The sequence below is a fragment of the Balaenoptera ricei genome, chromosome 9, assembly GCF_028023285.1.
Source record: "Balaenoptera ricei isolate mBalRic1 chromosome 9, mBalRic1.hap2, whole genome shotgun sequence".
Taxonomy (NCBI): Eukaryota; Metazoa; Chordata; class Mammalia; order Artiodactyla; family Balaenopteridae; genus Balaenoptera; species Balaenoptera ricei.
Genome location: NC_082647.1, coordinates 37,246,855 through 37,270,017, shown reverse-complemented (window position 1 = coordinate 37,270,017; position 23,163 = coordinate 37,246,855). Strand labels below are relative to the sequence as shown.

The window sequence follows — 23,163 nt, the reverse complement described above, 5'->3', positions numbered from 1 at the left end:
TGTTAGAATTAAATGAATTAACATAGGTAAAGTATTTAAAATAGTACCCGACACTTAGTAAGTTCTCAATTGTTAGCCATTTTCATTTTTATATAGATCAGTATAGCGTCTCAGGGCTTCTTTCCATTTTTTCCTTCCCTCATTTTTCAGATCAGCTCTGTAATACCCAGAGCTCAGCAAGAAGGCCAGAAACCTTTTTAGGAAGCAGGGGGAGGGGTGAAGGCTACAAATACCCTTAATATCCTTTTATCTTTGTCACATCTAATTATAAAATAGACAAAACAATAACCTTTGACTTTCACATGTAGAGGGATTCAACCCAACTTTGCTTCATCTTTATCCTCTCACATATCCATTCATTACTTTACCATATATCCTAAGAAATTAATAGCTTTCTTTCAGCTTTGCAACAATTTTTATTAAAGTTATTTATGTTTTATTTATATGTGTTTATTTGATTTCAGTGTTCACTACCTTTCCTTTCATACTATGCCCCAAATTATATCTGGCTTAGTGGCCCCCAAACTGTAAGGAAACTATTGGAATACACAGATTTTGAAGCTCCGCATAAAACCTACTGAATTATAAGTTCTAGGGTTGCTGCCTCCATACCTATAATCTTTAAAATCCTCATTCCCAGGTGATTCCAATTAAATGCCATGTTTGGGAACCACTGTTGTAGCCAATAGAGAAATGAAATTAAAAACTCAAGACAGGTGAGAGTAGCGGAGGAGAGGTGGTGGTTTGGTTGACCAAGATCCCTTCTCCATTAGCTTGGAAGGCCAATATTCTCCTTGTTCTCATCCTACATCTCTGACTACTTTTTCTTTGCTTTATTTGTTTGAATTGCTTCAAACACTGGTCCCACTTCCTCCTGAATAGATTTTTCCTAAAGTCCAGTTTGGTTCTCTTTTCCTTTTTTGCTCCCTTAGCTAGATATTGATGTTAATTTCACTTCTGTACAGCTGATTCCCACGCCCATATACCTCAAGCTCTCCATGCCATGTTGTAAACTTGCCCAAATGCTATTTCTCCCAAACTGAGCTCTTCCCCTCGTCTCTTTCTTTATATGTTTTCTACTCATAGCCCTGGCTCTATGTTCCTCTGTATCTACTGTCTCTACCATAATTCATGCTCATTTTTTGGAAAGGACTGTGGCCTCCCACTTCTAGCTTCTGCTTCTTCAATGCATCCTGGTATCCAATTAACCTTCTTAAATATCATTCTACTCTTACAAGATTTTTTTTTTAAGTCTTTATTGAATTTGTTACAATATTGCTTCTGTTTTATGTTTTGGTTGTTTGGCTGTGAGTCATGTGGGACCCTAGCTCCCCGACCAGGGATCGAACCTGCACCCTCTGCATTGGAAGACAACGTCTCAACCACTGGACCACCAGGGAAGACCCTACTCGTACAAGATTCTTTTTTTTTTTTTTTAATTATTATTTATTTATTTATTTATTTATGGCTGTGTTGGGTCTTCGTTTCTGTGCGAGGGCTTTCTCCAGTTGCGGCAAGTGGGGGCCACTCTTCATCGCGGTGCGCGGGCCTCTCACTGTCGTGGCCTCTCTTGTTGCGGAGCACAGGCTCCAGACGCGCAGGCTCAGTAGTCATGGCGCACGGGCTTAGTTGCTCCGCGGCATGTGGGATCTTCCCAGGCCAGGGCTCGAACCCGTGTCCCCTGCATCGGCAGGCAGATTCTCAACCACTGCGCCACCAGGGAAGCCCCGTACAAGATTCTTAAGTTCGATATCTTTCAATTGTTTTACATTTTCACTGTTTATAGTGTTCAAATACTTTAGCCCGATAACCAAGACCCTCCAAAAATATTGCCTTAACTATTATTATCTCTTAATTCCAAATAATTTCTCTTCAGTGTCATTAGCTCTATCAAATGGCAATATTCCCTAATTGAGAGCCCTCATTTCCCCCCTCTGTGCTCTCATCTCATTCCTCTACCTAGGATACTTTTTTTCTCAGTTTTACTTGTCCTAACCTTAGCTTTTCCTTCAAAGCTCATTTCAAATGTGACTTCCTCTAGGAAGTTTTCCCTGATTGCCCCAGATGAAAATATTTTCTTCCTTTGATTTCTCATAGATTTTTCTGTTAGGTGACTGAAGACACTTCATCTTTTTTGTATTTTCCTTCTCTGTTGTTGCTTAATTGCTTTTAAAATGTACAAACTACACTAATTCACACAATTCAAACAAGTTAAACTACACAGAGTAAAAAGTGGAAGTTCCTCTTCAGCACTTTGCCAAAGCCACTCGCATACATAGAGGAAAACAGTATTACTCTCAACATGTTGGCCGGAGACTCTACTTCAAATCATGGCAGGTGGGGGGTTGGGGGGAGGGTTGTTACAGATCCCGACCTCCTGAATCAGAGTGGCATGGAAGTGGGACCTAGGAAGCTGCACTTTGATGATTCTTAATCATACTAAAATTTTGTGAGTCATTGATCTTATCCTCTTTCCATGTGTTAATAAGAATTCTTATACAAACATATAATTCTGTTCTTTGGTTGTTATATTCCTACTACTGTTGTTTGACTTGCTTTTTTTAAAAATTTATGTATTTTTAATTTATTTTTGGCTGCATTGGGTCTTCGTTGCGGTGTGCGGGCTTCTCATTGCGGTGGCTTCTCTTGTTGCGGAGCACGGCTCTAGGCATGCAGGCTTCAGTAGTTGTGGCGCACGGGCTCAGTTGCTCTGCGGCATGTGGGATCTTCCCGGACCAGGGATTCAACCCGTGTCCCCTGCCATGGGTAGGTGGATTCTTAACCACTGTGCCACGAGGGAAGTCCTTGACTTGCTTTTTTATTTTTAGCAATTTATCTTGGAGATGTTCTCAAGATAGCACACAGAGATCCCTTAGGGGTTTTGGTTTTTTAAAAAATTTTTAGACAACTGTATAAGATGATTGTACTATGATTCAGATTAACTATTTTTCTATTGATGGACATTTAGACTTCCCATTTTTTTTTTTGTTGTTAAGAACTGTGCTTCAGTGAATATATGAAATTTGCATACACAATGACATGTTTATGAATTAGAAATTGCTGGATTAAGTGCATATTCAATTGTTCACCAAAAATCCTTTTTGAATTTATACTAAATTTCTACCAGTAAGGAAAGGTAATATTCTTATTCCCCCCACACCCATATCAGTAGTGCAAATTCTCATTTTTCATTTCTGTCTGGCTGATGGGTGAAATACAGTATCTCTCTGTTGTTTTAATTTGCTCTTTTTCTCTTTACTAGTGAGTTGAGCTCTTTGTCATTTTTTTTTCTATTTGTATTTTTCTTGTGTGAACTGTCAGTTCCTAGCTTTTGTTCATATTTATTACGATTTATTCAGTTGTCTACCACCAACACTATTGTCTATATTTTTTCTACTGATTTGAGATGTCATGTTGTCTTATACTAAATTCCTATAGGTACATTGGACACTTTCTGGACTTTTTATTCTGTTCTATTAATCCTTTTGCACCTATACCTTACAATTTATATTATTAAAGCTTGTATGTTTTATACCAGCATCTTCTTTATTCTTTTAAAAAAATTTTCTTGGTTTTCCTTGCCCATTTTCTTTTTCATATGAAATTTTAATCTGGTAATAAAATTGATACAAAAATATTATTTGGATTTTGATTGAGATGGGAAGATCTGACATTTTCCAAATCTTGATATCTCCCCAAATCACAGACTTATCTCTGATATTTAGTCTTCCCATGAGGAACTTGACAGTGTCTGCAGATATTCACACTTATGTTCTTTGGTAAAGTGGTAGTATTTTCTTTACATAAGTCTCAATACTTTTTATTTTATTCTATTTTTAAAATTTATTTATTTATTTATTTATTTATTTATTTATTTATTTATGGCTGTGTTGGGTCTTCATTGCTGGGTGTGGGCTTTCTCTACTTGTGGTGAGCAGGGGCTACTCTCTTCATTGTGGTGTGCGGGCTTCTCATTGCGGTGGCTTCTCTTGTTGCGGAGCACAGGCTCTAGGTGCGCGGACCTCAGTAGTTGTGGCACGCGGGCTCAGTAGTTGTGGCTTATGGGCTTAGTTGCTCTGCAGCATGTGGGATCTTCCCAGACCATGGCTCGAACCTGTGTCCCCTGCATTGGCAGGTGGATTCTTAACCACTGCACCACCAGGGAAGTCCAACTTTTTAATATTTAGTTTATTGCTAAGTATTTTTATAGTTTTTGTTCTTTATTTTTGCAATCATGAATGGGATGTTTTTCTACTATATTTGATAATTGGTTTTTGATGATATATAGGAAAGCTAACCTACTAAACTTTCTTATTAATTCTAATAGTTTTTTGGTCATTTCTCTTATACATTTTAGTCAATGATATCACCTATAATGAGCTTTATCTCTTCCTTTCTACTATTGTACCTCATTAATTTATCTCATTTTAGAGCTTTATCTCTTCCTTTCTACTATTGTACCTCATTAATTTATCTCATTTTACTAAATTAAGTCTGTTTGTACATTGAATAGACCTGGCGCAATTGAGCATCACTGTTCATCAAATCTTCTAGTGTTTGTTCATTAATTATGAGGTTTGTCTATAGGTTTCTGGTAGATACTTTTTGTCATGTTATGGAGGCTTTCTTCTATTAATCTGACTAAGAGCTTATTCATGAATGGGTGTTGGATTTAATAAATGCTTTTCTCAGCATCCAGATGAGTATATGGTTTTTCTCTTTAAATTGGTGCATATAGTGACTTACATTATTATTTACCTGGATTAATGCTTGGAAGAAAAAGAACCCTTGATGGTGATAATGAATTGTGTTGATATATTACTTTTACTTTATTTTTACAGTATTTTATTTATTAGTTTTGCATTAATATTTATAAGTGAAATTGTCTTTGAGGTAGGCAGAATAATAGTATTCCAATGATGTCCTAATTCATGGAACCTGTGAATAGACTGCTTTACTTGGTAAAAGGGACTTTGCACATGTGATTTAGGTTAAAGACATTTTGCTAAAGTGATTTTCCTGAATTATTCTCATTGGCCTAATCTAATCACGAGTCCTGAAAAGGGGAAAACCTTTACTAGCTGCAATTAGAGAGAGATGGAGAGAGATGCAAAGATAAGGAGGTTCAAACTTGTGATGGGAGACGGACTTGATCTGCATGGTTGGTTCTAAAGATGGAATAAGAGAGCTATGTGCCAAGGATTGCAGGTGGTTTCCAGCTGGAAAAGGCAAGGAAATGGATTCTTCCCTAGGGTTTCCAGAAAGGAATGCAACTTTGTCCAACACCTTGATTTTAGCTCAGTGAGACCCATGTTGGACATCTGACCTACAGAACTGTAACATGATAAATATTTATTTATTTTATTTACTTTTTTTAAAACTTTTTTATTATTTTTATTTATTTATTTATTTTTGGCTACCTTGGGTCTTTGTTGCTGCGCGCAGGCTTTCTCTAGTTGCGGTGAGTGGGGGCTGCTCTTTGTTGTGGTGCGCAGGGTGTGCGGGCTTCTGACTGTGGTGGCTTCTCTTGAGAAGCATGGGCTCTAGACGTGCGGGGTCAGTAGTTGTGGCACACGGGCTTTGTTGTTCCGTGGCATGTGGAATCTTCCCAGACCAGGGCTCAAACTCATGTCCCCTGCATCGGCAGGCGGATTCTTAATCATTGCGCCACCAGGGAAGCCCAAAATATGTAGTTTTTAAAGCCACTAATTTTATAGCAATTTGTTACAGCAGCAATAGACAATTAATACAGCTTGTAATTGTATCTGTGTGCTCTCCAAGTTTGAATTAACTATAACTGAAAGTTTCCTCTTTCTTTTTGAACTCTTGAGTTCTTTTTGAATGCTTTGGAACAGATTTTAGAAAAAATCATTCATAGATGTTTGATAAAACTCACCTGTAAAACTGCCTGGTTTAAAGGTTTCTCCTTTTTAAAGGAGAAAATATTTGACTCAGTTTTCAATTTCTTTTGTGGCATCCCATTTTCTACCTTGTATTATAATTTTCATGTACATATTTTGTCTTTCCTACTAGACTGGAAGTTTCTTGAAGGCATAATCTGTCTGATTTATCTTGGTATCAGAACTCAGAATGTAAAAGAATGCTTTGCACAATGTAATGCAAACACTTTATGCATATCTTATTCAACTTTGCATCCTCACAACACCATACACAGTGCCCACTCCTTATGAAACTAGTTTCAAAAATATATAGTCAGTCAGACAACCACATTTATTAGGCACCTCAGGTAATGTGATGAATGAACATAAGATATGAAGTTAGGCAGACCCAAGTTACATTCTGGCTGAGCCACTTTTCTATCTATGTAACTTGAGACAATTGCTTAATATTTCAAAGATTATTTCCTCACTAGTACAATAATAATAATAATAGTACTTTGTAGGCTTGTTGAGAGGATGAAAGGCTTGTTGAGGCAATGTTTGTTTGTGGAATGCTTACTTAGCATAATACCTGATATGCAGTAGTTTCAATCATACTTGTTATTGTTATAATGACTATTGAAAGGATTTTATTTAGAACTGAATGGTATTTTTTAAAAATGTGTCTTTTTTGTTGCTCCTGTTGTAATTTTCTAGGCTGTTGTCATGTCAAAAGTGGGTACCAAGTCTCCAATTTGTTCTTGTGTACAAGGCCTTTGCGGTTCCAGAGCTTTAGTTGGTTTTCAGACAAGTACTCTCCATGGATGAGGTTACACTCATAACTTGGGATGTGATAGAAGCAACAGTAGGTGTGCTTTTGTAGAGCAAGAGAAGTCGGTACTTTAGCAACTGAACTATGTTTCAAAGGTTTTTTTCCCGTTTAATGCTGTAATATCCCTAATCCCTTCCTACTCTTAAATAAATTGGTGATTCTCCTAGTTCATATTAACTGCCATCGTTTATATTTATGGAAACTCCTTCGTGCTTAATGATTAGACAGTTGAATCAAACATACTGAAGTGGTTACCCATCTTTATGAAATCATATTTTAAAAAGAAAAGACAATCTTGTGTTGAGATTTGTTTTGTGGTTTCCATTGAAACCTTGCAGGGTAGGTGTAACGAACTGGGTATCTTCTATGTCATTTGCTGGGAATTCATAGGGGAGAAAATCCAAGATAAAATTAACACTATTTAACTTGCTCAGTTGGTTCTAAGGAGTGGATATCAAGATCTTGAATCGAGTGGTGATGGTGGCTGTGAAATGGTTAATGTGTGTGGAAGGCACAGAACAGGCAAGACTAAGAGAAAGTAACAGGGCTATTAAAGCCTATTTGCGGGCTTCCCTGGTGGCACAGTGGTTGAGAATCTGCCTGCCAATGCAGGGGACACGGGTTCGAGCCCTGGTCTGGGAGGATCTCACATGCCGCAGAGCAATTGGGCCCATGAGCCACAACTACTGAGCCTGCGCGTCTGGAGCCTGTGCTCCGCAGCAGGAGAGGCCCCGATAGTGAGAGGCCCGCGCACCGCGATGAAGAGTGGCCCCCGCTCGCCGCAACTGTAGAAAGCCCTCGCACAGAAACGAAGACCCAACACAGCCAAAAATAAATAAATAAATAAATAAATTTATAAAAAAAAAAAAGCCTATTTGCTAAAACAAATAATACTCACTATGTGTTATATCCCTACTATGTGACAAGATTGTGTTACTTGCTTTATATAAATTGTTTTTAAACCTATCTTCAACACAGCAAAATGTGTGGATTAAGAAATAAGTCCTGAGGAAATTTGCCCAAGATGTCATAGTATTTAATGGTGGAAACCTATCTGGATATAAAGTCATTGGGCAGTAGTTGGAATAATGTATCCCTTACACAAATTAAGAAACTGCTGGAGTACCACTTCTCTTGTGGAGTTGAAGACATCAATTAGCTAAATCTTCCTTTTTAGTATGTAGTAAAGGTAATGATGGCTTACAAACTTAAATTATTTTATTGGCAGTGAGAGAGAGGTGGGGATTGGATGTCACAGAGACATGGTGAGAAAGGATCTGAGATTAAGAAACAAGAAATCTAAATGGGTAGGAGTAAGCAAGCGGGGTGAGGGGAGAAATTACTTAGTATTGATCTAAGCTACATTTTATACAAACCAATTCAGACTTTTCTGAAATATAAATTGAGCTATATCCTGATTCTGAGAATACGTTAAGTAATAAACAATATAAAACAGACCTAGACCTTCTCCCCTCCCCCGAAAAAAATTCATAAACTAAGTATTGGTAGTGAAGCTGTGTCATCTCGCTTGCATTCTATAAAGTAAAATGAATTCATCTGCAAATATTTACTGATCACCTGTTTGTGCAAGGCACTTTTCTCAGCTGAAGATACAGAATACGATGGAAGAGGGCCTTGCCCATATATATAGACAAAAAAGGAAAAGGATAAACCAGGTGAGTGATGCAGAGACTACTTTAGATTATGTGGACTGGGGAGGTCCTCCTGAGGAGGTGACATGCAAGCTAAGATCTGATTAGCAAAAATCAACTAGCCATGCAAATCCAATATAAGAGGGAGAAATTCTAGGCAGAGGGACTAGCTGTTGCAAAGGTGAGCACAGGCTTGGTTCTCCCCTGCCCCCACCCCCAGGAGGTTAACATAGAAGGTGAAGGAGAGAGTGTAGGAGGTTGAGTTGGGAGAGGCAGGGAGGGGCATCATTTATATTTGGTACTTCCATGATGAGAGATACCCATATTTGATTGCATCTAGATTGGTTATGGACAGTGTGCCATAATCACATGAACAGATTTCACTGATATGTATCAACAAATGCAGCAGTGCCAGAATATACTATTCTTCAATTTTAAAGTTTTTCTTGCTTCATATTAATGCAAATGTATTTCTCTTTTTTTTCTTAAGTTACATTGTTAGCTCTGAAGAGCACAACAGACACCTATTCCTTACAGTACCTAGTCTAGTGTAATAGTGTAGTAATGAAGCCTCAAATGATGAATCAAGCAGGACTAAGGAGATGGTTTGTGACATTCTAACTCCCATTCTATAGCTCATTCCAATTGGCATCATTCTCCAGGCCACTGGGGTCTCTCCTACCTTGATAATACTTCTGGTCACACAAGATCCAGACCTTTTCCTCTCTATCAAAATATTATCTTACCTTTTAAATTCCCAGGTCTCTATTTTTCCACAGTAACCTGCACTCTGGTACTTTAATCTGTGCTAATATTTCAATGGGGTTGAAAAACATAAAAGCTCCTTTTTACAGTCAAGCCATTAGACCCTCTTTCTGTCTCAGGTCTGTTTCCTAAGCATCTTTCTACTTGCAGGCAGGCTCCAGGGATTTAGCCTGCTTACCTCTCTTCTTTCCAGTAATCATGCATCTACTTTACTTCTAGGCCTGGCTTTGGGAATGTTATCTCTTAGATTCCTAGTGAAAAGGCCTGTGGCGATTTAAAAACTATAATTGTTTCTGGATGACTTTATCTTTCCTACATATTTTAGCCTGTCTCAGTACTCTCCAAACAGGGGATGTGTTACAGGACAAGAGTTTGAGGGAGAACTAAATTAATACTGGCCATGGCCATGTTTGTATTCTTTTTCCTTGGTAGAAGGCAATGGGAATAGCTAGTGGCATTAGTTAACTCTAGGAAAGATTTGTAGGTCTAGGGAATAAATGTAAATGACTTACATGTGGATTCCATAATAGCCTCATATAGACTGTATCTGTGACAAGTCATATTCTTCTAGATATCTGATTCCCCCACCAGCTCAAAGGTATGTGGAAAGAATGTTGTCATTAGGAGATTACTGATTTACTTGGTTGTGTCTGCCTTCAATAGATAAGACATACAAGCAATAAAAATGCATGTACATTCTCCTGGCTATTTTCTGTAAAGAGGTGCAAATAGGCCCAGTGCCAGAAAATGCTACCAGGCATTGTTTTGTCTTTTGAGTAATGCTTCCTACTACTTTTATTGTTTACATGGGTATTCCAATCCAACAATATTAACAAATTTGTTTTACAGTCTTATTATTGATGGCAAATTCAAGAAACAATCCTGCAGTCAACGCCTATTACCTAATTTTTTGTATCTTCCTCTAAGTTAAAAAACATAGGTACCATCTTTGGTACTACTGATGGGCCCAATCTTAGAAATTGTTAAAATCTATAGTGTAAAAGAGTTATCAATATATTCAATTACTAAAGACAAGCAGTGACATGAATAACAAGTGCTTTATATTATTGCAAAAAGTGGAATAGCTTTCTATTAATTGAGCAAAGGTGTTCTGTTTAAAAATAAAATTCACAGTTGAACACTGCTTATGTAGACTCAAAGTTACCACTTAGTAGTGCCATCTGTAACAAATTCTTATCTGAAAAATACACACTAAACTACCGAGCTCATTCTGAAACAAATTTGGGATAAAACATACATTCAAACTTGAGTTTAAAATAAATTAAGAGATTCCAATTGTTAAGGTTTGAATATCTCTAAGACAAAATAGGGTTTAGAAAACCTAATACTTCTCTCCTTTTTTTTTTTTTTTTTTTTTTTTTTTTTTTTTTTTAGAGCATTAACATTTTTTTTTAATTTTTATTTATTTGGCTGTGTTGGGTCTTCGTTTCTGTGGGAGGGCTTCCTCTAGTTGTGGCAAGCAGGGGCCACTCTTCATTGCGGTGCGCAGGCCTCTCACCATCGCGGCCTCTCCTGTTGCGGAGCACAGGCTCCAGACGCGCAGGCTCAGTAATTGTGGCTCACAGGCCCAGCTGCTCCGCGGCATGTGGGACCCTCCCAGACCAGGGCTCGAACCCGTGTCCCCTGCACTAGCAGGCAGACTCTCAACCACTGCGCCACCAGGGAAGCCCGCTTCTCTCCTTTTATAACATTTAGAGGTCTTGATTTGTTAGCTATTGTAGCATGCTTGTTTATTGGGTATTATGTAATATAGGCCACCATTAATAATTTTGGGGAGTTTTGTGTTCAATTGATCATGGACATGAATTTTTTATTGTGAACTATCATGCAAGTTACTGCAAATCAAGTTTTTGGAACGAATAAAATAATTATAATACAAACATTCTTTGTAATAAACGTTTGTATTATGTTTTTTGGGACTAGTAATTTAGAGGTATTTGTTTTTCGCCTTTGCTGTCTAACAATTTCCAACACCAAGAAGGAGCCAGATCTTAAGTCTACGTTCTACTTACCTAGTATGTGGACTCTTGAAGAGGAACACCATTGCAGCACTGTGCTCAGAAAGTGTGGGAAAATGGAGCAAAAGCTCAATTCCATTTTTTCCCTGCCTTTAACAATCAGAATTTATTTTCAGTTTGCACTTTTCTGGAGGGATGAACAATACATCCCTCTTATCTACAATGTGTATGTGATTTGCTAAACAGTTTTTGTTGTGTTTTTTGCCTCCTGTTCTATTTAGGAAACAAATTAAGGAAGTTAAGCAGGAGCAAATGTGTAGGATCAGTAGGCAATCATTCCTAGATACAGATGTTAACTCCATGTAGAATGCTTGTCATCTTCATTAGATCCTAAGTTCCAATGAAAGCAGGGGACTGTGAACACACCAAGCCCTGCTGTTTCCACAGCATATTGCACTTGGTAGAATTCAAATATCTGTTTAATGAATAAAGAACTCTTTCACATCATGAGAAAGCCATCTGCTGCCCTAAAATAACTGATATACTTAGGTAAATTATCTTGGATGTAATTAACTTTCAAGGAAAGCAGGGTATGATATAGTTGACATATAATGAACTAGAATTTGTTGTTTGTTGTCCTTGTTCGTCAGTAAATAGCATGATAATGGGGAAGTCACTTGAGCTCTCTGGATCTCAGTGAATGAATTTATGAAATTAAGGGACTAGACTAGATGAAACCAGATAGAAAATTCTAAGTCATTTAAGTTTTAAATTGCTTCCCAATTCTGAAATCACTTAGTGAGATTAGGTCAAGACCACAAAACTTTCAGTTCGTAAATAATGGACAAGGAATATTAGAAAATTTAAAATTTTTAATAAATGTGCTTTGTTCACAAAATGTGAAAAAATACAACAAACACAAACATACATTTTCAGATAAGCCACCTCCCACCACTTGGCAACTATCATAAAAACCACTTGATCTAGTCATAATCCTGAAGAAACCAAGCAAATGATCATTTGTTTTTGAAACATCAAATTATTTTGGAGAATACTGTTGTGAATGTGACAGGAGGCCCCTTAAATTCTTCATATCCAAACAAAATCATTCTCAAGAGTACCCATACAGTATTAAAGGCTCTAATAACTTCTTGTGTCATTACATATATAATCTGGCACCAAGCCACATGACTGCTTATATTTTAACATTTATATGTTGAATTGGCTTTGGTGGAATACGTGTTAGTTTAAATCCTGCGCCAACCTAATTTTGAAGATGAATTTACAGTAACAAATGAGATTTATAAATCCAAACAAATTTATACTAAGTGAGAGTATAGGTTTTTATAAAGAGATTTTTCTTTAAAGTACTACTTAAAACACATCATGCACACTTTGGAGCATAAGCAGAATCAACATCTGTAAACAATCAGAAGAATTTATAGCACCAACATTTTAGCTGTAACACATGGGCTAACTCCAAGGTCATATATCAATACTTACACCAGCCTCTCAAAAGCACTGTTTTCATTTACTTTCAAAGCACTTTTGTTTGGTATGTTGCTTTTCTTTGCCTTTAAGATAGCATTTAGCCAAATCACAGAAAACAGACCGTATGGTAAAGGAGGTACTAACAACACACATTTCTATGTTACCCTGAACAGTGTTTTTTTTCTTCTTTTGGGCGAGTTACAAGACTTGACCTGTAGTGCTTAATTGGAAAGAAAGTCCTAATTATTCCTTATTATTAAGTAATCTTATGCTATTGAAAGTAAACGAAAAACTTCAAGTTACTTCTGGCATACTTGAGCAACCAATATTTATTGCATTTACTCAACTGACTTTTAGGTTAATTACAATCTTGTTACTTTCATTAATTTAGAATGTGAAATTTAATCTGAAATATTGGGTATACACACTCAACCATTTATATCTTAAAGGGTAAATTTTTTATTTCTAAATAAAGTTTGACATTCAGAGTTAACTACAGCAATTCACAATAAGCACAAAAACACTTTTATCAGAGTAAAGAAGTTCAGTTTATGAATTTAGGATCAACTATTGAAAATGCAAATTTCCTTTAAAAACGCACACACACAACATTAACCATGAAATCTGAAACTGTGATATTTCAGTGCAAAAACCTCAGTATGAGGTAATTTTAATGTAATAACCACTTGAAAAAAAATCCACACAGTGGCACTCTTAAAAATGATAGTTTACATGACAATTGCTGGCTGACAAGACAATGTGGACTAAATGTTCTTAGCCATTTAAACTAATCTTGTCTTGTTGGACATATATTTCTCCTTAATCATTTGCTTCTGATTCAGAAACACAGAAAGGCATTTATCAATGTGGAAAGGGAAAATTCCCACAGCCAACTAATGGTTTATATATTCAAAGAAAAATTTCTGCTAGGATTTAGATAGAAATTAGAATACCAAAACGTCAAAACCATTTTATGAGATTACCAGGAGAGGGTTAATTTAAAATTTTTCTATATAATTCCAGACTTGTAGTGCAGCACCTCCTTAATGGAAAGGTGAGGACCCTATTAAGGTTGGTCTAGGTAGAACATAAGCTCTCTTACAAGTGCAAACCCTTTCACAAATGTGTTTCGGGTCAGTATTGAGTATTATATTGTTCCTTGCTTAAATAGAAAATTTTGTAAATGAAATCTAAATGTAAAAAAGTAAAAGTGAATTCTCACCATTAAATATACTTAACACCAAGGCCCAAATCAACAAGAAAGATATGAAAACTCTATTTTGGCAATGGTGTTTACTGTACTATGCTAATCAAATTAGAATACATACTTCGGGGGAAATATCTCCCCAATGTCTGATGCTGCCAAATGAGCAAGCAAGAAAGAATAAGAATTATCAATTCCAAAAAGTTTGGGGAATGTTCAATCATCAGACAAAACTGAGCCAAAATGGCTTTCTATAACAGGTAACAATTTAGTTAGAAAAAAGAATAAGTGCATCACAAAACTACTAAACCAATCTATCTCTGTCACATTTAACTTGTGAGTCATCAAAGTGCAATCTACAGCTTTCTACATATCTTAGTTTCTCATTGCAATGGTTTAAAGTCAACACTGAAAAGATGAAAACAAGAAAAATACATAGCAAATTATGCTTCATTTTTCACAATAGCACTAAAGAGAAAAAGGTACCTTTCTATAATATCTTAGTGCTAAATGCTAAAATAACAGTGGTTTCTGCTATGACAGGAGTCACTCCGCGTGAAACTTTCTTTCTATATAAGAATAAATTTTAAAATCCAGAAGTAGAAAAAAATAGCAAACTCTGTAAACCTTTGCATTTCTTCTATGCAAAGCAGGTTTTAAGTACTGAGTTCATGTTAGTATTTCTGATTAGTGTAAGCAATTAAGTTTAGGAGTCTGGACTGAAAGGGCCTTTTGCTTTTATATTAACTTAAAAGTAATATGGGATCTTCTAGCTCATAGAAAGGAATAGAGCTGGATTGACTTTCTCCAGAATCTGAGTCGTATGGAGCATCAGGGAGCTCTGTGAAACCATATGCTAGCTGTTCATCTTCTATATCTGATCGAACGTAGCAGGAAGGATTAGAATATTCCTCATCTTCTATACTGTTGAAATCTTGAGGAATATATAACATCCCTGGGTAGTTCCTACTAACCAAGTCACTTGTGGTTTTTAGGGAGGTTTTTCTAAATGCCATCAGATGCATATGTGAAAATTTTGAATACTTGAAACGTTTAAAGCCCAGGGACTCTATAGCAATCTTCCAGCTTTTCATCATCATAGCGTGACGGTTCTGATGGGAGGAATCAGGTGTGATGATAAGCAATAAACCATTTAACACTAACAGTTCATGGGCTTTCTTGCAGCAAATCCATCGCTGGTAAGGTGATGGAAAATAGGAAAGAAGGAGAGAGAAAACAACCACATGGAAAAGTTCTCCAGGAAGAGAATCAATAGGGTTTTTTAGCTGCTTCAAAAAGGCATCTATAGCATCCTGTGCAAGCTGGAGTGGTTGCTGAAGCTGCAAATTCAGGAAGTCACATTTATACACACTCTGCAGAAAGGGAAAAACAAGGCATGTTAAGAATTTTAAGATTACCTCCACCTAATTACATAAATTTTAAACCAAACTATTTCACAGCATTTCTACATAATTCAAGCTTTAATTATGTACCTTTCCTTTATAAATATTCCACTTGCACACACTTATTCAACCAAAACTTTTACTCAGAAAAATCTCAGAGTAATTAAGCCCAAAGAATTTCTAGTCATCATTTAAAAAAAAATATTTCTGAGTAACAATTAATGAAAAATTAGAAATAATGTTTAAGTATATATTTTTAAAAAATAATAAGGGTTTATTTGAAATTTAATTTGGATAAGAGCTTACAGGGATGATTTATTTCTAAACTTAGTCATATTTATATTCACTTAAACATTTATAGTTACCAAAAAACAGGTTAATATAAAAATAACTTTAAACAAGAAATACCATGAAATAAAGATGAATCAAAGAAGTCAAAGAGGATAATGAAAGCAGTTATAAATGTGTAAAAGCAAAATACCTTAAACTTTTTTAAGGTCATGAAAAACATCTTTTCAACCATTAACTTTAACCATCTCAGAAGTAATTTTAATAATATATTGATTCTATTAAAAAGCTAATCTCCGGCTTGAAACAAACTATGTATTAAATTTAATTAACTGAGTCAAATGACCATGAGATACACTACAAGTAAAAAAATAAACAGCACTGTATCATTTGCTGAATATTAAAACTCTATGGAGACCCTCCGCCTCTGCCCTGAAGGAGCTGGATGGGCGAGTTCGGCGCGATGGCTTGATCCTGGGCGGCAGCGGCAGCGGCAGCGGCAGCTGGAGGCGGCAGCTGGAGGCGGCAGCGCGTCCTCCTCCTTGCCCCGGCACCGGCGGTGATCGGAGCGAGCGGCCGCGGCCCCCGATGCGACTGCTCGCGGTCTGGCTGTGTCTGAGCCTGGCGTCCGTGTGGCTGGCGCGGAGAATGTGGACCCTGCGGAGCCCGCTCACCCGCTCCCTGTACATGAACATGACGAGCGGACTGGGGTGGGCCGGCGGCGGCCGCAGGCGGCAGGAAGAACCACCAGTGGTTTGTGTGCAACAGAGAGAAACTATGCGAATCACTCCAGGCTGTCTTTGTATCCAATTATATCACTCTTTTGTGTCATCTGTTTTTAGCCAGTTTATGTCTAGAACGTCTATCAATGGGTTGCTAGGAAGAGGCTCAATGTTTGTGTTTTCACCAGATCAGTTTCAGAGACTGCTTAAAATTAATCCAGACTGAAAAACCCACAGACTTCTTGATTTAGGTGCTGGAGATGGAGAAGTCACAAAAATCATGAGTCCTCATTTTGAAGAAATTTATGCCACTGAGCTGTCTGAAACTATGATATGGCAGCTTCACAAGAAGAAATACAGAGTGCTTGGTAAAAATGAATGGCAGAATACAGGGTTCCAGTACGGTATCATCGGCTGCTTGAATCTGCTGGACCGCTGTGATCAGCCCCTGACTTTGTTAAAAGGTATCAGAAGTGTCTTGGAGCCAACTAGAGGCAGGGTCATCCTTGCTCTGGTCTTACCTTTTCATCCCTATGTGGAAAACATAGATGGCAAGTGGGATAAACCATCAGAAACTTTGGAAATCAAGGGATAGAACTGGGAAGAACAAGTGAATAGTCTCTGCCTGAAGTTTTCAGAAAAGCTGGTTTTGTTATCGAAGCTTTCACCAGACTGCCATACCTGTGTGAAGGTGACATGTATAGACTACTACATTCTGGATGACGCTTTGTTCTCAAACCAGTATAAACACGTGGAGGTTGAAGTCTTCAGAGTCCACCCCAAGAATGTATGCTCCGGAAGAGGGTCTGTGTTCTCAATTTTGTGAAGGGAGGACCTTTGGGGACTGCCATTCTAAATATCATGCAGGAATTTTAAAAGCCAAAATACTAATTATTTCTTTGTAGTGTGTAAAAAATGTTTTTGAAAAACAAAACCCCAACTCTTTGAGGATTTTTATTAACTCTTTACTGTCATGCAGGTCACACTCCGATTATGGGAGACATATATTTTTTGAATTTTATTTTATTTATTTTTTTATACAGTAGGTTCTCATTAGTCATCCATTTTATACACATCAGTGTATACCTGTCAATCCCAATCGCCCAATTCATCACAGCACTCCCCCACCACCCCCGCTTTCCCCTCTTGGTGTCCATATGTTTGTTCTCTACATCTGTGTCTCTATTTCTGCCCTGCAAACTGGTTCACCTGGGAGATATTTTTTTTATACTTAATTGCAGTAGGGACTCATTCTCAGGCAAAGCAACAGTCATGACTTCACATGGAACCAATAAATATGGATTGTCTTTAATAAAATGAAGACTGGCAATAAAGCTGTCCATCCAGTTGCAAATACTGGTTATAGGATATAGCCACTGATACTCTTTTATGTTTAGAAATTCTATCATTATTCAAAAAATGTTTTTAATCATGCTAATAAACTTTTTTGGAGATGGAAAAAAAAAACTCTGTGGAAATAATCCAGAATAAGAAAGCAGTTTTAAAATTAGATAAAAATTAGTTACCCTTATATATAACAATAGTTAATTAATTATCAAAGATATGAGCTAATACCTCAGTCCCTCAATTCTGTTAGTGTGTAGACAAGCTGGTCACATAAGCATCTGGACTATCTATTAGGAAATGCGACACATAAAGTTCTACTACGTGGAACTATGTGGAAAAAAGATTGTTTTTCTTCTTCCTTTTGCTCCTTTTGGGGCAGGGGCATAGCTTTACTGAAGTATAACTGATATACAACCTGCAGTATAACTGACACACAAACATTTGAAGTGTACACTTCGGTAAGTTTTAACATTTATACATTCATTAAACCACTACTACAATCAAATTGATGAATAGATCCAACACCTGCCAAAGTTTTCCTGTGCCCCTTATATAATCCCTTCCTTGTACCCTCCCTGCTCTTCCCCTGCCACTAGGCAATCATTGATGTGATTTCTATCTCTATAGATCAGTGGGTATTTTCTAGAATTTTACATAAGTGGAATAATACAGAATAATGTACTCTTATTTTGCCTGGCTTCTTTCATACAGCACAATTATTTTCAGATTAATCCATTTTTTTTGCATGTATTGATAGTTTATTCCTTTTTAATTGCTGAGGTAGGCTACTATATTAAGATATACCATGCTTTGTTTATCCATATACCTTTCATAGATAACTTGGTTGTTTCTAGTTTTTGGCTATTACAACTAGAGCTGCTATGAACATTCCTGTTTGTCTTTGAATGGACATGTTTCATTTGTCTTGGGCAAATACCGAGGAAAGGGGTGGCTGGATCATACAGTACGTGCGTGTTTAACTTTTAAAGAAACTTCAAAACTATTTTCAAAAGCACTTATACTGAGTTTTACATTTCTACCAGGAGTTTATTGGAGTTCCAGTTCCTCCAAATCCTCATCAACACTTGGAATGGCCAGCCTTTTAAATTTTAATCATAGTCACAGGTGTGTAGTAGTATATTGAAGTTTTAATTTGGATTTTCCTAATGAGTAGTGACGTTTACCTGGGTATCTTCTTTGGTGAAGTGTTTGTTCAGTTTTTTTGCATAGTGAAAAATGATTGGGTTGTTTTAAATTTTAAAAACCTATTTTCTTATTGAATTTTGAGAGTTCTTTATTCTTCATCCAAGTTCATAATCTGATATATAACTTGAAAATACTTCTCTCAGATTATGGCTTGTCTTTTCATTCTTTTAACAATGTCTTCTTTTTTTATTGAAATATGGTTAATTTATAATATTAGTTTCAGGTGTATAGCACAGTGATTCAGTATTTTTAGAGATTATACGCCATTAAAAGTTATTACGAAATAATGGCTATATTCCAGAGTGCTGTACAATATATCCTTGTTGCTTATCAATTTTATACACAGTAGTTTGTATCTATTAATCACATACTCCTATCTTGCCCTTCTTCCCTTCCCTCTTCCCCACTGGTAACACTAGTTTGTTTTCTATATCTGTGAGTCTGTTTCTGTTTTACTATATACATTCATTGTTTTATCTTTTAGATTCCACATATAAGTGATATCATATAGTATTTGTCTTTGTCTGACTTATTTTACTAAGCATAATATTCTCTAGTTCCAACCACGTTTTTGCAAATGGCAGAAATTTCATTCTTTTTTATGGCAGAGTAAGGTTCCATTGTGTGTGTATGTATGTGTATATACCTGTGTGTATGTGTATATATGTGTATGTATTTTCTTTATCCATCTGTTGATGGACACTTAGGTTGCTTTCTTATCTCGGCTATTGTAAATAACGCTGCTATGAAAACAAGGGAGCATGTATCTTTTTGAACTACTGTTTTCATTTTCTTCTAATATATACCCAGGAGTAAAATTGCTGGATCATATGGTTGTCAATTTTTAGTTTATTGAAGAACCTCTATATTATTTTCCTTAGTAGGTGCACCAATTTACATTCTCACCAACAGTGTACAAGGGTTCCCTTTTCTCCACATCCTCTCCAACATTTGTTATTTGCAGACTTTGAGGACAGCCATTCTGAGGTATAAGGTGATATCTCATTGTTGTTTTGATTTGCATTTCTCTAACAATTAGCAGTGTTGAGCATCCTTTCATGTTCCTATTAGCCATCTGTATGTCTTCTTTGGAAAAATGTCTATTCATGTGTTCAGCCCATTTTTCGACTGGGCTGTTTGTTCTGTTGATATTGAATTGTATGAGTTTATATATTTTGATATTAACCCCTTGTCAGTCATATCATTTGCAAATATTTCCTCCCATTCTGTGGGTTGTCTTTTTGTATTGTCGATGGTTTCCTTAGCTGTGCAAAAGATTTTAAGTTTAATTAGGTCCCATTTGTTTATTATTGCTTTTATTTCTTTTGCCCTAGGAGACAGATCTGAAAAAATATTGTTACAATTTATGTCAAAGAGTGTTCTGCCTATGTTCTCTTCCAGTTGTTTTATGGTATCATGTCTTATGTTTAAGTCTTTAAGCCATTTTGAGTTTATTTTTGTGCATGGTGTGAGGGTGTGTTCTAACTTCATTGGCTTACATTCAGCTGTCCAACTTTCCCAGCACCACTTGCTGAAGAGACTGTCTTTTCCCCATTTTATATTCTTGCCTCCTTTGTCATAGATTAATTGACCATAGGTGTGTGGATTTATTTCTGGGCTATTTTGTTCCATTGATCTATGTGTCTGATTTTGTGCCAGTACCATGCTGTTTTGAATACTGTAGCTTTGTAGTATAAAGCCAGGGAGCGTGATATCTCCAGTTTTGTTTTTGTTTTTGTTTTTTCAAGATTGCTTTGGCAACTTGGGGTCTTTTGTGATTCTATATGAATTTTAGGATTGTTTTAGTTCTGTGAAAAATGTCATGGGTATTTTGATATGGATTGCATTAAATCTGTAGTTTGCTTTGGGTAGTATGGCCCTTTTAACAACCTTAATTATTCCAATACAAGAGCACAGGATATACTTCCATGTTTATGCATCATCTTCAATTTCCTTCATCAGTTTTTTATAGTTTTCGAAGTATAGGTCTTTCACCTCCTTGGTTGAGTATATTCCTAGGTATTTTATTCCTTTTGATGTGGTTTTAAATGAGACTTCTTTTTTGTTACTTTCACTTTCCAACAGTTCATTACTAGTGTATGGAAAAGCATAAGATTTCTGTATATTAAACTTATATCCTGCAACTTTACTAAATTCATTTATTAGTTCTAATAGTTTTTTGGTGGAGACTTCAGAGTTTTCTATATAAACTATCATGTCATCTGCAAGTAATGACAATTTTACTTCTTCCCTTTCAACTTGGATGCATTTTATTTCCTTTTCTTGCCTGATTGCTGTGGCTAGGACTTCCAATACTATGATAAATAGAAGTGTGAGAGTGGGCGTCCTTGTCTAGTTACTGAATTTAGAGGAAAGGCTTTTAGCTATTCACAGTTGAGTATGAAGTTAGCTGTGGGTTTGTCATAAATGGTCTTTATTATGTTGAGAAATGTTCCCTCTATACCAACTATGATGACAGTTTTTATCACGAATGGATGTTAAATTTTGTTAGATGCTTTTTGTGTCTACTAAGATGATCATGTGACTTTTATCCTTTTGTTAATGTGGTGTATCACATTAATTTGCAAATACTGAAACATCTTTGCATCCCTGGACTATATCCCACTTGATGATAGTGTATGATCTTTTTAATGTATTGCTGGATTTGGTTAGTTAATATTTTGTTGAGGATTTTTGCATCTATTTTCATCAAAGATATTGGCCTGCAATTTTCTTTTTTGTAGTGTCTTTGCTGTTTTGGGTATCAAGGTAATGGTGGCCTTGTAGAATGAATTTTGGAGTGTTCTGTCCTTTTCAATATTATGGACTAGTTTGAAGAGGAAAGGTGTTAGCTCTTCTTTGTATGTTTGGCAGAATTCCTCTGTGAAGCTATCCAGTCCTGGACTTTTGTTTGCTGGGCGTTCTTTTAAATTACAAATTCAGTTAAACTACCAGTGATCAGTCTGTTCAAATTGTGTTTATTCTTGATTCAGTCTTGGCAGGTTGTAGGTTTCTAGAAATTTATCCATTTCTTCTAGATTGTCCAATTTGTTGGCATATAACTGTTCATAGTATTCTTTTATTTTTTTTGGTATCTCTGTGGTATCAGTTGCTATTTCTCCTCTTTCATTTCTTATTTTGTTAATTTGGGTTCTCTTTTTTTCTTGGGTGACCCTGGCTAAAAGTTTATCAATTTTGTTTGTCTTCTCAAAAACCAGCTCTTGGTTTCACTTATCTTTTCCATTATTTTTTTGGGTCTCTATTTCATTTTTTTCCTCTCTGATCTTTATTATTTCCTTCCTCCTGCTGACTTTGGGCTTTGTTCTTCCTTTTCTAATTCCTTTAGGTGGTCCACGATTAGGTTGTTTGAGATTTTTTTTCTTGAGGAAGGCCTGTATTGTGATAAACTTCCCTCTTAGAATTGCTTTTGCATCCAATAGATTTTGGAAAGTTGTGTTTCCATTTCCATTTGTCTTGAGGTATTTTCTGATTTCCTCTTAGATTTCTTAATTGAACCGTTGGTTTTTTTAGTAGCATGTTGTTTTAGCCTCCCCATTTGTTCTTTTCCCATTTTTCTTCCTGTAACTGATTTCTAGTGTCATACTGTTGTGGCTGGAAAAAATGCTTGATATAATTTCTATTCTCTTAAATTTGTTGAGACTCGTTTTGTGGCCTTGCATGTGATCAATCCTAGAGAACATTACACATGCACTTGAAAAGAATGTATATTTTGCTGTTTCGTGATGGAATGTCCTGTAGATATCTATTAAGTCCAACTGGTCCATTCTGTCATTTAAGCCCACTGTTGCCTTATTGATTTCCTATCTGGGTGATCTGTCCATTGATGCCAGTAAGGTGTTAAAGTCCCCTACTATTATTGTATTCTTGTCAATTTCTCCCTTTATGTCTGTTAGTTATTTGCTTTATATATTTAGGTGCTCTTGTGTTGGATGTATATATGTTAATGAGTGTAAAACTTCTTGTAGTGATCCCTTTATCATTATATAATGCCTTTCTTTGTCTTTTGTTATATACTCCGTTAAATTCTATTTTGTCTAATATGAGTATTGCTACCCCCACTTTCTTGTCATTGTATGAAATATCTTTTCCATCCCCTCACTTTCATTCTGTGTGTATCTTTAGCTCTGAAGTGAGTCTCTTATAGGTAGTATATAAATGGGTCTTGTTTTTTAGGCCAATCAACCACTCTATGTCTTTTGATAGGAACATTTAGTCTATTGGCATTAAACTGATTATTGATAGGTATGTACTTATTGCCATTTTATTACTTGTTTTCTGGCTGTTTTTGTAGTTCTGTTCTTTTCTTCTTTTGTTTCTTCCCTTGTGGTTTGATGAACTTTCTTTAGTAGTAAGCTGTGTTCCTTTCTTTTTAAT

The 23,163-nt window shown here is 36.2% G+C and overlaps 1 protein-coding gene and 1 pseudogene across 1 annotated transcript in view; one reads left to right on the top strand and one right to left on the bottom strand.

Moving 5' to 3' along the window:
• Positions 1 to 13,064: 13,064 nt before the first annotated feature.
• The window catches only part of BMT2 (base methyltransferase of 25S rRNA 2 homolog), a 79,789-nt gene continuing 69,690 nt past the window's right edge, over positions 13,065 to 23,163 (bottom strand). Inside the window, exon 5 of the mRNA XM_059932686.1 lies at positions 13,065 to 15,175. Coding sequence (XP_059788669.1) covers positions 14,546 to 15,175 — 630 coding nt within the window. The 3' untranslated portion in view covers positions 13,065 to 14,545. The remainder of the gene's footprint in view (positions 15,176 to 23,163) is intronic.
• On the top strand, positions 16,041 to 17,041 carry LOC132372179 (protein-L-histidine N-pros-methyltransferase-like; annotated as a pseudogene).